Source organism: Macaca nemestrina, chromosome 18 (assembly GCF_043159975.1).
Source record: "Macaca nemestrina isolate mMacNem1 chromosome 18, mMacNem.hap1, whole genome shotgun sequence".
NCBI classification, from domain to species: Eukaryota; Metazoa; Chordata; class Mammalia; order Primates; family Cercopithecidae; genus Macaca; species Macaca nemestrina.
In genome coordinates, this window is record NC_092142.1 from 55408569 (window position 1) to 55421354 (window position 12786).

At 51.6% G+C, this 12786-nt stretch overlaps 1 protein-coding gene across 1 annotated transcript in view; it reads left to right on the forward strand.

Annotated features, from left to right (window-relative positions):
• The window catches only part of LOC105494072 (G protein subunit alpha o1), a 166755-nt gene extending 158491 nt beyond the window's left edge, over positions 1-8264 (forward strand). The window contains exons 7-9 of the mRNA XM_011762176.3: positions 2291-2444; positions 5719-5934; positions 6942-8264. Coding sequence (XP_011760478.1) covers positions 2291-2444; positions 5719-5906 — 342 coding nt within the window. The 3' untranslated portion in view covers positions 5907-5934; positions 6942-8264. The remainder of the gene's footprint in view (positions 1-2290; positions 2445-5718; positions 5935-6941) is intronic.
• Positions 8265-12786: the final 4522 nt, after the last annotated feature.

Sequence of the window (12786 nt, forward strand, 5' to 3'; positions counted from 1 at the left end):
GGGCTGTGGCGGGGGCTCAGCCTTAACCAGTGGAACTGTGGAGCCTGAATGAGCCGGCTTTGATTTCTCCTCCACACCTAAGCTCAGTGGCCAAGGGGGCACAGTCCCCACTCCCAGCTCAGGTCACTCTAGTGGCTGCTCCTGGCAGTGCCTGGGCAGATGTGCAATGGAGGAGGGAGCTTGGCTCTGGCTGTGGGTTTCCAGCTCTTTGTTACGCAGCTGCAGGCCGAGGTGGCTCTGTGGAGTGGGGAGCGTGTTCCTGTGGAATCACTGGGGTCTCAGAACCTCACCACTCTGGCCTCATATGCGGCTCAATGAACTTGAGTGTGGACGGCCCGAGGCCCTGGACACAGGTTCACTGGGCCTCCCAGAAGCCTCCGGTTGCCCTTTTCTGAACAGACCCCAATGAGGTGGCTCAGGGCAAGCGAGATCTGCTTCTTCCCGGTGGGATCACACAGATGACAGGAAAATGCTCCTGGAGACTGAGAATGAAATTGACTGAGGATGGGAGAGTGATGAGATCATGTGCGTTTACTGAGTCTGTTCAGCAGAATGAAAGGCCAGTGCCATGTACTACAGCTCCTGGGGCTGGGGAATAAAGCCATGCCAGCTGTCCAGGTGCCCCTGAGAGGCAGCTGAGAACTCTGCCCCTCTACCTACCAACTTCAGCCAATAAGAACCAGGGGCTGGGGCTGGCCGCCTTTACAGGTCATGGTAGAATGATGCAGGCATCGGGGAGATACCGAAGGGAGGACTGGCTGTGAGATGCGCGGAGCCCGCCATGCTGCTGTTAGTATTGATTCCTCGAAAGCCCCACAGCCTGATACGGACTGGAGAGACCCATTGCATAAGTTCTGGATCTGGCCCATCTGTGTCACCGCGGTGTCCCCTCAGGCCGGATGAGGTTAAGTGACATAAGGCAGGGAGAGCGCTGGTACAGCATGGTCCTCGGTGACTGGTGTGGTCACTTCATCTTTGTCACCCTCCTTCTGCTCAGAGGGGGACGGTGCGGCAGTGGAACCAGCAATTCCTCAGCACCCACAGTGTGCTCATCCCTGGGGGAGATCATCTCCCCATAGATGCCCAGTGGCATCTACGCCAGCTCTCTTCTTTTTCCTGTTACTTGTGTCACTCTTCTTATTTCAGAGGTAGAGTTTAGCCTGGGTCACCTCTGAGCTTTAGATCCAGGGAGCTGGGTTTACAGTGGGCAAGTTTCCAGGACTAGGACAGGGTTCTTGGGGAAAATAAGGGGAACTGTCCCTTCCTCCACCTCCCTGTGCAGGAATGGATTCAGTCACAGAGACTAAGATGCCCTGTGTGCTGCTGAGAAACAGACTACCCAAGTGAATGTGCTCAGGGTCCCAAAGCAGAGTTTTTGCCCAGGGCAGAAGGCTGGCCCCTCGGTTCGGCTTCTTTGGGGTGCCCATCATGTTCATCCATTTGCTAAACAGGCTCCTATGTGCAGGGCAGCCCTCCACATCTGCCTTGCTTAGAACACCATGCAGTGTCAGATGCGGCTGAGGAGGACCCAGCCAGAGGAGGTGCGGCCAGTCCCCCAGGCACTCCTGGAGGTAGCCCTGCCAGGAGCCTCTCCCCTGAGTGGTGGCCCCCAGGAGGCTGGCAGGACGTGGCATGCCTTCCCCTCAGGCCACGGGAAGGGCCTGGAGTCTCTCACCACTCCCAGAGGACATCCCCCCACCCAGCATGGGCCCAGGAGGAGAGGTCTAGGCAGGAAGGGCCAAAGCCCAGCTCTCCGGCTCCAGTCCAGACTCCACCACCCCCAACACACACACACAGAGGCACACACACAGGCGCACACACACTCAGGCACATGGATGCACAGGCATGCACACACAGGTGCACACACATAGGCACACATGCACACGTGCACACACAGGCACACATAACAGGTACACGCACACACACACACACAGGCACACAGGCGCATGCACACACACGGCCACACACACGTGTGCTGGGAGACCTTTGCATAGCTGGGAACTCTGCAGTGGGGAGAGCGTGGGTCACCCTGTCCTCAGCCTCCCCAGAGAGCCATGGCTGGTGCCCAGTCCAGTCTCTGCCTCTGGCCCCAACATGACAGGTTCTCTGGAAGCAGGGAATGAGATGTGCTGTGAGGTGTGACTGATTCAGGTTCCATCTGGCAGCCTCTCGGAGGAGCTGCCGAGTAGCCCAGTCCCTCTCTGTCAAGCCTAATTCTCTCCTTCTCTTTCCCTGTCTCTGTGTCTCCCTCCCGCTGTCTGTCCTCTCTCCTCCCTTCCTGCGGCCGCAGAACCGCATGCACGAGTCTCTCATGCTCTTCGACTCCATCTGTAACAACAAGTTCTTCATCGATACCTCCATCATTCTCTTCCTCAACAAGAAAGATCTATTTGGCGAGAAGATCAAGAAGTCGCCTTTGACCATCTGCTTTCCTGAATACACAGGTGGGTGCCAGGCAGTCCTGTGCAGGGGGAAGCCTGCCCCTGACAGGGACCCATGGCTCAGAGAACAGGCTGCTCGGCCAGCACTGCTGGGGCTAGCTGGCAAGCGGGACCCATTGCAGAAGTCTGGTGGGGCGCAAAAGAAAAACAGCGCTGTGCCACCAGGTTTGGGCTTCCCAGGACACAGCCCTCAGCGTGGTGAGAATGGCCCCTCCTAAGATATATGTGGTAGGACCCAGTCACTCAGGAGTGACATTGTGGGGAGCAGGGGGCAGGACGGGATCACAGGCTTCCCCCTTCCTTCTGGTCACCCTCTAGGAGAGATCTCAGGATAGCCTCCTGTAATCTCAGCAGTGGCCTCCCCTCACCCCTGCCCAGGGCCACACAGCACCTTTGCATGAAACCAAAAGGTGGACACATGGCTTGTGAGCAGGGTGTGGGCTGCCTCTTGGCCCCACCTGCTTTCTCTGCTCCCTGTTTCGGTGCCCAGAACATGCTTCATCTCTGTGCACCGCCCGGCCAGACCACTCCACCCGCCCCACATCGTGCCCGCCTTCCCTCCCCAACCCCAGCCCCGTCGCACCTCCTCTCTCCCCTTCTTCCTCCGCCCCTGGTCTCTGCCCCAAATCCAACCACTCCAGCTATCTGCAAGCCTCCTCCATCCTTGCCTCAGTTTCTTGTGACTTCTCTGGGGCTTTCTTCTTGCTCTCAGGGGAATGTATCACAGACCTCCCCACCCCCCTAAATGAAGCTCTTTCCAAATGGATGATGAGGGAGGGTGGCTTCTGTGGGATGGGCCAGCTCTGGGCTGCTGCTAATGCCTAAAAGCAGCGTTGATGGGATGCCAGAGCCCAGCCCTGGTCCCTCTAGGGGCTGGGAAGCTTCCAGAGGTCCCTGGGGTAGGAGTCGCCTTTGCAGGCTGCAGAGTATGGAGGGCCAGCACCCTGCCATGGAGCAGGAGGTGTCTTGTCATCCGCCAGGTCAGGGCACAGGTTGGCTCGGCTAAGAACCCATGTTCTGACAGCCCCGGAGTAAGACTTTGGGCTCAGTCCCAGGGCCACATGGGTCCCCAAGCCCAGCCACAGGGCGCCACATCCAGCATAGGTCGATGCCCGTCTCCCCACCCTTCCCCACAGCTGGGAGCAGTGTGTGAAGAAGGGCTGTCAGCTGGTTCTGAGCACAAACCGTGTCCTCACTGACAGTCCATGCTGATGTGAGTTTGCAAGGTGGTTCTTGCTCTTCCCAAGGTGCAGAGTGGGAGGTGGGGCCAGGAACTATGCACTGCGCTCAAGGCTCTCGAACAAAGAAAGACCCAATAGGGCAGGCAGCCCAGGTGGCCTCTGCAGCCAGACCACCTGCAGCTCAGCAAGTTGCTCAGTCACCTGTGCCTCATTCTAATCTGGTCAACACAATGGATAATCATGCCCAGCCCAAGGGTGACTGGAGGCACAGCTGCTTGGTGCCAGATCTACAGAAGCGCTGGCTGTGGCTGCCATTGGTATTATTCAGAGGATGGAAACTAGGGGAGGGGGAACTGGCCATGGAGAAGGTGCCCTCTGCAGGATGGAGTGAGGGCAGGAGGCACAAGACAAGCCCCGAAAGGCCAGCCCCAGGTGGCCCTTAGGCAGAGCCAGGCTGTAGCCCACTCTGGGCAGCCACTGCTGACCTCTCCTGGCCACAACAATGGAGTCCAGCAGGCCCCCGCCGGCCAGGGCTACCCTCAGAGACAGGCCCAACCCTATGGCTCTTTCTTGTCCAGCGTCCCACTGGGGCCCGACTTGGGAGTGGCCATTCTCACTGCTGTGGAGTGCAAGCACTAGATGCCCCCGCAAAGGGCAGTCGGAACCTGGGAAACATGAGTTCTCCAGGGCCTTCAGAGGGATCCAGTTTGAATTCAGATATCATGGATGACAGATGGTCACCAGTGCAGTGGCCCCATGGAGCACAAGCCTATGAGGGCACAAAACAAGCAGCACGGGTGGGATGGGAGGTGACGTGTGGGCCACCGTGGCCGGGTGGCAGCAGGGCTGTGTGAGTATGCTGGGCTCGGCAGACACAGGGAAGGCACGAGGCACTCCTCCCACCTGGACGGCTGTATGTGGCCACCTTCCACCCTAGGCTGTGCCCGGTTCGGCTCTCTCCAGACAGGAAGCTCCTGGGCAGGGTCCACACGGGCTGCTTTGTCCAATCCTTAACAGCTGTGCTGGGCTGGGCATCTCTGCACCAGCGAATCAAGGATGAGGCTTGGCCCTGTGGGTCCAGGCACTCCTACTGGGCTGCCCAGAGCTGGTCTCTGCCATGATAACCCACCCAAGGATGCCCCCACCTCCTGCCCCTTGCCCCTTGTACACCCAAGGAATTGGTGGGGACAGAGGGCCCCCAGTTGGCACATACATGCTGATGTCCCCTTAAACTTCCCACCTTGGGGACATCGATGCCCCCATGTCCTGGCCACTCGCTCAAGAACCACGACTACTACTGATATGCTGCCAGCCCTGCCGAGTGGCCTCTTAAAGGAAACCAATGAGGAAGGAGCACAGGTCCCGGGTAGGCCCCTCTCCAGACTTTGTTTTCCTGGTTTATTGGAATCAGCAGGATTGGTTTAGACCATGGGGCGGTGCCTCAATTTGCTCATCTAGGAAGCAAAAGGGATCATCTGTGGCCACTGCTCTCCCAGGAGGGCTCCCGGGTGGATTTTGGTGTGAAAACAGTAAGGGATCTTGCAAAGTCCAAAGCCGGGCAAATGCTCGCCTGTGTGTGGTTGGTGCAAAAGTAATTGCAGTTTTGCTATGAAAAGTAATGGCAAGGCCGAGCGTGGTGGCTCACGTCTGTAATCCCAGCACTTTGGGAGGCCGAGGCAGGTGGATCACCTGAGGTCAGGAGTTTGAGACCAACCTGGCCAACATGGTGAAACCTCGTCTCTACTAAAAATACAAATATTAGCTGGGCGTGGTGGCAGGCACCTGTAGTCCCAGCTACTCGGGAGGCTGAGGCAGGAGAATCACTTGAACCTAGGAGACAGAGGTTGCAGTGAGCTGAGATAGCGCCATTGCACTCCACCCTGGGCAGTAAGAGCAAAACTTCGTCTGAAAAAAAAAAACTGTTATTTAATTTAAAATGCAACTACGGCTTGGAACTGCCCAGCAGTTCTTCCTGCTGCCTTCCTCTCATCCCACTTCCTGGGACACGCCACAACCCACTTCTTGTCTTCATGTCCCCAGCCCTGTCCACCCACAGTGCTCACCAGGGCCTCTCCCTGTTCTGTGTCTTGTTACAGGCCCCAATACCTATGAAGATGCAGCCGCCTACATCCAAGCACAATTTGAAAGCAAAAACCGCTCACCCAACAAAGAAATATATTGTCACATGACTTGTGCCACAGACACGAATAATATCCAGGTGGTGTTCGACGCCGTCACCGACATCATCATTGCCAACAACCTCCGGGGCTGCGGCTTGTACTGACCTCTTGTCCTGTATAGCAACCTATTTGGTAATGATTCCAGCACCTACAGAACAGCTTGCGTGCGCGCGCACACACACACACACACACACACACCACTAACAAATGCAAGTTGGTAAATAAACTTTAAAGAGGCATAACAAAACCTTATATATATATACAAATATATATTTAAAAAATCTTTTTAGTTTGTACTAGAAAGAGCTGCAGACAGAACTGACCACCATCCCATAGCTCATGGAGGTTTTCCTGGGACGGCACGTGAGCATGCACGTGTGTTTGTGTACACACACTCACACATGTCCAGACGGGAGCTGGGTTTGGGAGTCCCTCCTTTTGAGGATAGCCCCGGGGTGCTCCTCTCTGATCCCCATTTCTGAGAGCAGGGGAATGGCAGAACAGCCCTGGCCTTGGCCCAGCCAGCTCTCTGTGTTCCGCCCTCGGAACCTCTGCGCCCTCAGTTCCGTCCTGCTCTTGGCAAATTCCAGACCCTTTCAGAAATGGCCAGCGCCCTAAGCCTCTCCTTACTCTACACTCCCAACAACAGAACAATTTAAGGATGCTTCTCTTTCGGGTGGTGGTGGTTGTTAATTTCAGGAATTTAGAAGAATCATTGCTCCGACCAATCCACTGTCTCCTGAGTTTTCTTTATTCATGTTAAGATGGCAAGAATCAGAGAACAGGGAGACTTGGTGTGCTTTCTAAAAGCAGCTGACAGGAGGGGACCCACGTTCACCTGCAGAGTTGAAGCCAGCCCAGCTCCAAGAGGGCACATGGGAAGGCGGGGAGCGAGGGGAACAGGCGTGGCCTGGGGAGGGCCGGACTTGTGGGCCTGACCCGAGTCAGGGTCCCAGGGGGGCCAGGCTTCCCCAGGCGCTGGGGATGGGCTTCACTGGGGTTCCAGACCCCTCGTGCTGCTGCTCCATCTCGCCCCACCCCAGCATTAGTCAAAATGTTCTAGGGTTTTTTGGTTGGTTGGTTGGTTCTTAAAATCAAAGAAAATGGTCAGACTGGACCCCTTATCTCTCTCTCTACAGACTGCTTCATGGACTCTTTGCTGTTGACGTTGATCTCCTGGTAGCATGACCTTTTGGCCTTTGTAAGACACACAGCCTTTCTGTATCAAGCCCCTGTCTAACCTACGACCCCAGAGTGACTGACGGCTGTGTATTTCTGTAGAATGCTGTAGAATCCGGTTTTAGTTGAGTCTTCACATTTAGAATTTGAAAGGAAAAAAAAGAACATTTCTCATGTGCTTTGTAGCTTAAAAAAAAAAAAGGAAAACTCACCATTTCATCCATATTTCTTTCTTTTTCTTGCAAAACAAACATACCCGTCTGCACCCACGCCGGCCCCCGTCCCACCTCGCGGCGCAGCCCTGGCGCTCCTGCTGGGGGGCAGGGCCCATCTGCCGCCTGGGGTCCCGGTGCGGTGCACCGATCCGAGGAGTGTGCTCAGGCCGGGCTTTCCAGAAGGCCACAGGCCCCTGCAAACCCTGCTGCCTGCCGGCCGCCCAGACACCACAGACGCCACCTCGCGGCCCTAAGCCACTCCCGCCACACGCTTACTCCAGGTTTGTATAGAAAAAGCACAGCTCTCACTGGCCAGTAGCTGCCAAAAAGAACACCCATCGTATATGGAAATCCAGCCCCATAGAAAACAATCTGCCCACCAACCCCCTTTCTACAGATAGCCTTTGTGGGGTTTTTTGGGTTCTTTTTTTTTTTTTTTGTCCTGCTGAGTACTATGTATTACACCCCCAATCCAAGATCAGTTTTCCTAGTCTTTGGGAAACGAGTTGTGGTTTTTTTCCTTTGCTGTGTTGGATTTCCGGTCCCGGCTGATACCCCCCTTCGTGTGTGCGCCCCTCCCCACCTCTGCCTTTGTTTCGGTGCCCTGTGTCCGCTCTCTCATGTGAGGATGTTTGTGCTGCAGACAAAAAGAACAAAAAAAAATTTTTAAATACCACAAGATGGAAAAAAAAACACAAAAAAATTTAAAAAGATGGAATGTAGTGTTTACATTAAAGCCACCGTTTTCATGACCAATCCTATGTCATTTCTACTTTGACTAATATCCAAACCCCAAACCTCTTCACGGTTTCACTTTTAAGACTTAATCTTTGCTGAAGAAGACCAGTCACAGCCATTTCAAATAAAGAGGAGGCAAAAAGACAAAACACACAAAAAATAAAAATTAAAAAAAAAAAAAGGAAAAAAGAAAAAAAAGCCCACGGGTCTTTGTAAGCCTTTCTATTCCCAATCGGTGAGGTTTCTGTGATATCTTACACACTGCCAGTCTACTTCTCTGACTAATGGAAAATTCCTGTGTAGCTCAATAAAAGAGAATGTTTGTCTGTACTCCTGAGTCTCACCCTGTGCCTTCCAACAATGGTTATTTGGGGTGGGCTTCATTCTGGCAGGAGAGGGAAGGAGGGACTCGGCCACACACGCTGGCAGGCCGGCAGTTAGGAGTCCCCGACAGGACCTTCCCATCCCCAGGGCCGTCACTGGGGCCCTAGCTCAGAGCACAGTTGACGCGACCACTGCCCAGTGCCACCTGGGAATGAGGGCAGGGGAGCTGCCACTTTCTCCTGCGATGTCCTCTCCTCCCGGCTCCTGGCCCCTCCTCACCCTCAGCAGGTTGTTTGCTTTCGAGAAATGAGGTGGAAGTGGGGATTAGGAAGGAAGAAATACAAGGAGGGCAGGCGAGCCCCCTCTCCTATCATGCAGGATCCTCTTTCTTCTGTAGCCAGCGGTTCCCCCACAGTGGGAGGAATGATCCCAAGAATGAGGCCAATTGCCTGAGCCCATCTGCACCCAAGAGTTCCCAGCCACTCACATGCCCAGGACGAGCTTGGGCCCAGCCTGACCAGGAAGGCTGCCTTCAATTTGCTCCCTGACTACACCCGGATGTCAGGAAGCCCCCTGCAGACCAAACATGCAGAGGGTAACCCAGCAGTGCGGTGGGGCGTGCGGAGTCTGATCCTTGTTCCTCCCCCAGACTGTAGGTCTCACCCATCCCCTACATCGGCCCGCTTTTGCTGTAATAATTAGCAAATGGGTTGCAATAAGGGCCTGGAGGCAGCAGCAGCCCACTGAACTCCTTGCATCATATCCACGTGCCACTTACTGGCCAAGCGGCCAAGAGCATCATGTATCATGCGGTCTTCAGTGAGATGGGGGAGCTGCCAAAAGGTCAGTTACCTGGAATCCTCTCTGCATCCCAACAAATGGGAATTAGAGGCTCAGAAAGGCCTCTCTCGGGCAAGTTCCAGCAGCCTTTTGAATCAAGGGAGTGGAGGCAGGGGATATTGTTTCAGAGACTACGGAAGAACAAGAGGCACTGTTATGAATACCCAACCAATACAGGCACCCCTTAAACCTCTTCTGCTTTTCCCCCAGTTCCCCAGAACCCAACTTGTTATCTGCAGAGAGGGGCACATGACCTACCTTCTCTATTGAGGGGAAGGTTTGCAATCCAGGCCCCAGTTTGACTCTGTAACAAACCAAGATCGACATGGAAGGCTGAAGGAAACCATGACATTTTCTATATATGGCATATTTGAATTTCTCTAAAAACTGAGTCATATTCTCGTAGGGTTCTTTCCCAAGTTTCAAATGAGTTTTGCAGATAAAACCAACAGAAGTTTATTTGCCTCATTTTTCTTAGATGGGAGGTCATAGCATTTTTTGGAAAGGATGCAGCAAAAAGGCCAATTAAATTGCAACAAGGAGAGTGGGGGCAGAACCTATCTGTTATATATATTTTTAAAGATCCTTTTCCCCCTCTAGCTTATCTGTGCACACAATTGGAAAAAGCTAGTTCTAATTAGAACCAAATCAAATAGGAGATTTACTTCCAATGGTACCTAAAAACCTTCTAGAAGAAATTCTGAGAAAACGGCCTCTATTCAGGAGGTAAACAAAAGGTATCCATCATCGCCACCTGTGGAATCCCTCCAGGTATGATCTCTGCCCTGAAACTCTACTGAGAAAGTCGAAGAGTCAGAGTCACTGTGAACCTCTTCTGGCTCTGGGGGCTGCCAGATTCCTGACTGTTCTTTGCCCAGTTAGACCACCCAATGAAGACGGGGCTCCAAAATGCGCCTTTGCTGCCTAGCTGGCAGTTGCTTAGGGCAATAAGACAAGTAATTAAAAGAGTAATTCTCTAAAGGGGGGAAATGAACACAAATAAAACTACTGAGATTATAAAAAGCAGACCCAACACATTTTTTTTTTCTAAACCAGGACTAATAACTGACAGTGATGTTGGAATGCTAACATTCAGAGAATGATCCGAGCAACATTCCGGCTGACATCAGATTTGAAACCAGTTAAAATCCTTTAAACACTGAAACCGCCTGCTTTAGATGCCCTGCAAGATTTAAAAAAAAAAAAAAAAAAAAAAAAAAAAAAAAAGCCCTTTCACTGCTACAGCCAATTCCATTCCCAGAGAATTAGTTCCTTTTGGTTTGATATTTGTGTGACTTTTGATGTTTGTGGATAAGGCGTTGCCACCTGGGAGAGTATCTTTGGTTAAAAAGATCCAAAACCCAGAAATACCAGCTGTTTGTCCCAGCTAAAATCGGGTAATACGAGATTTGAAAGGATTTCAAGAGCTCTACGGTTAGAAGTCAGCTTAATTAAAACCTGATATTCAGGATATATGTTTATATTGGTAAGGCCTTCCTGCTTTTTCTCTTTTGGGATCCTGTTTTTGGTAATTTTTTTCTAGTTGACTGGAACCCCCTCTTTAAAAAAAAAAAAAAAAAAATGATGTGCTTGTTTCCTCTGTGCACTTCATTTCCTAAAAATCATCCTCCCACTTACTTCCCCTCTTCCCTCCTCTTTTTTCTTGGCCATCTTGGCTACCACATGAAAAGATCTAGAGGGAACCTCTAATGACTCAGAGCTCTTAAGGAAAACAGAAAAGGCATCACAGACTCCTCTCTTGGGGAGAAACCTGTTTTTCCCCCGCAGAACCAGAACCCCAAGAGTTGCAAGTGGACAGATTCCTCTCAAGTCAACTCTGCCCTCTCGTATTTCATGACTGATCTCCTTGGTCCCAGAGACTGCTCTGTCCCGCACTGTGAGAGCCTGGCCCTGCGTGTGTGAGGGCTGCCAGAGGCGGCTCGCTGCGGTTGTTTACAGTAAGTGACTATCTACAAGCTCCACAAGTGATTCTAACACGCAGCCAAGGTTGGAACCACGTCTAACCTAACAGATAAGCAGCAGCCCGGCAAGACGGAGGCTCCAGATGACGGAGGGCCTTCGAGGGCAGGTAGGCGGCCGCTGCTCCTCACCAGGGCTTGTTGGCAAGGCCGTGGTTTCCTTTTCCATGTGTGTCCTACTCTAGCAGGACTGAAAGTCACCACTGACAGGATCAAGTCGGCTGGCTACAGATAAAAGGGCACATTGTCTACTCAGCCCAAGTGGAAAATCAGGCCCAACAGGCCACCTGGGCACCTGGATTCACATCAACACAAGGAAAATAGCCACATGGTCCACCATCTTCTATGGTACATAAAAGCCTCAACATTCAAAAGGCAACGAAAACTGACGAGAATCCAGGAGGTCAACAAAACAGGGCCACTAAGAAAATGGAAAGGGCAACACAGCCTCATTCCAAAAGAGCCCACAGAGGCCAGGGGCAGCTCAACCACCATCCGCCAGAGCACCCGGACGCTCCTGCTGCTACGCTTACAAACCCGGACCCACAGCCCGACCTGAGTGCTGCTTCTCCAGGGGCTGGGTGTGAGGACCATCTGCCTGACCCTGCAGTTAGCCAGGGCAGCAAAAGGGGTCCTGGGAGGGGAAGCCCCAGCATAACTGCCACTACCCTCAGCACCTGTCCCGGATGCCCCCAGGAAGTGGTGAAATCCTTAAGTATCCAGGTGTAAAATGGAGGACAGACTGAGGACTTCACTTCTTGGATCATTTTAAGCTACTTAATAAGCCCCTGCTCTAAATACTGTGGTTTGGCTGTTTTGTAATGTGTCAAGACCCTCTAAAATTGATCCAAATAATTTTGTCTTCTCACACATCAGAAACATGTGAATATGTGGAATTAGTGGCACCTATAATGGGTGCAATGTGTAAAGCATAACGTAATTCGAGGAGAGTAAAATAATCTTCTGTTACCCACTTACCTGAAAAAAAATGATATAAATACAAGGGGAAGAAAAATGCAGTTCTGCCTCCTCCACATATACTACTAGGAAAAATAAAAGTTCCCAATTCAAAAACATGGGAAAAACCCTCCAACCAAAATAGTACACACAAAATCCAAATCAAAATGGGGTTTAACGTTGGCACCTCTGGAAAGAGATGCCTTAGCTTCCAGCCACACACATCAGTAGAGTTTGCTTTTTATTATTATTACTGTTGTTTTACAATAAAAACAAATAGCTATGGTCTCAGCAAAACAAAATTTTTTTTAAAAAAAATCACAGAAATTTACTAACAGCATTTCAAGGTAAGGCTTTTGAAAGATTTATTGAAATAAATTATCTTTGCCTAAAAATTTACCTATCACGTTTTTCAATTACTTTTCAACATTCTAAAAACTTTCAGTTATGTAAAATACATTTAAACTTTGCCAATAATTGTAGATAATACTGGATTCTTCCCAAAAGGACTACCACAAAACAAAGCTTTCAAACAGTTCAAAAAAAAAAAAAAAAAAAAGTAATCCAGTGGGGCATAAAACTGAAGTCTGCAACCTAAGACTGCACGGTTCAAATCCTTAAAGTTAAACATGTGAAGAATTTGAAGAGATTTGGGACCTGGGCCTGCTCCAAGGCATGTAGGTTCACACCTTACCTTCTCTGCTGAATTAAACCAGGAAGAACACAGCTAGGAAAACGCAGTGCTCCCAGGA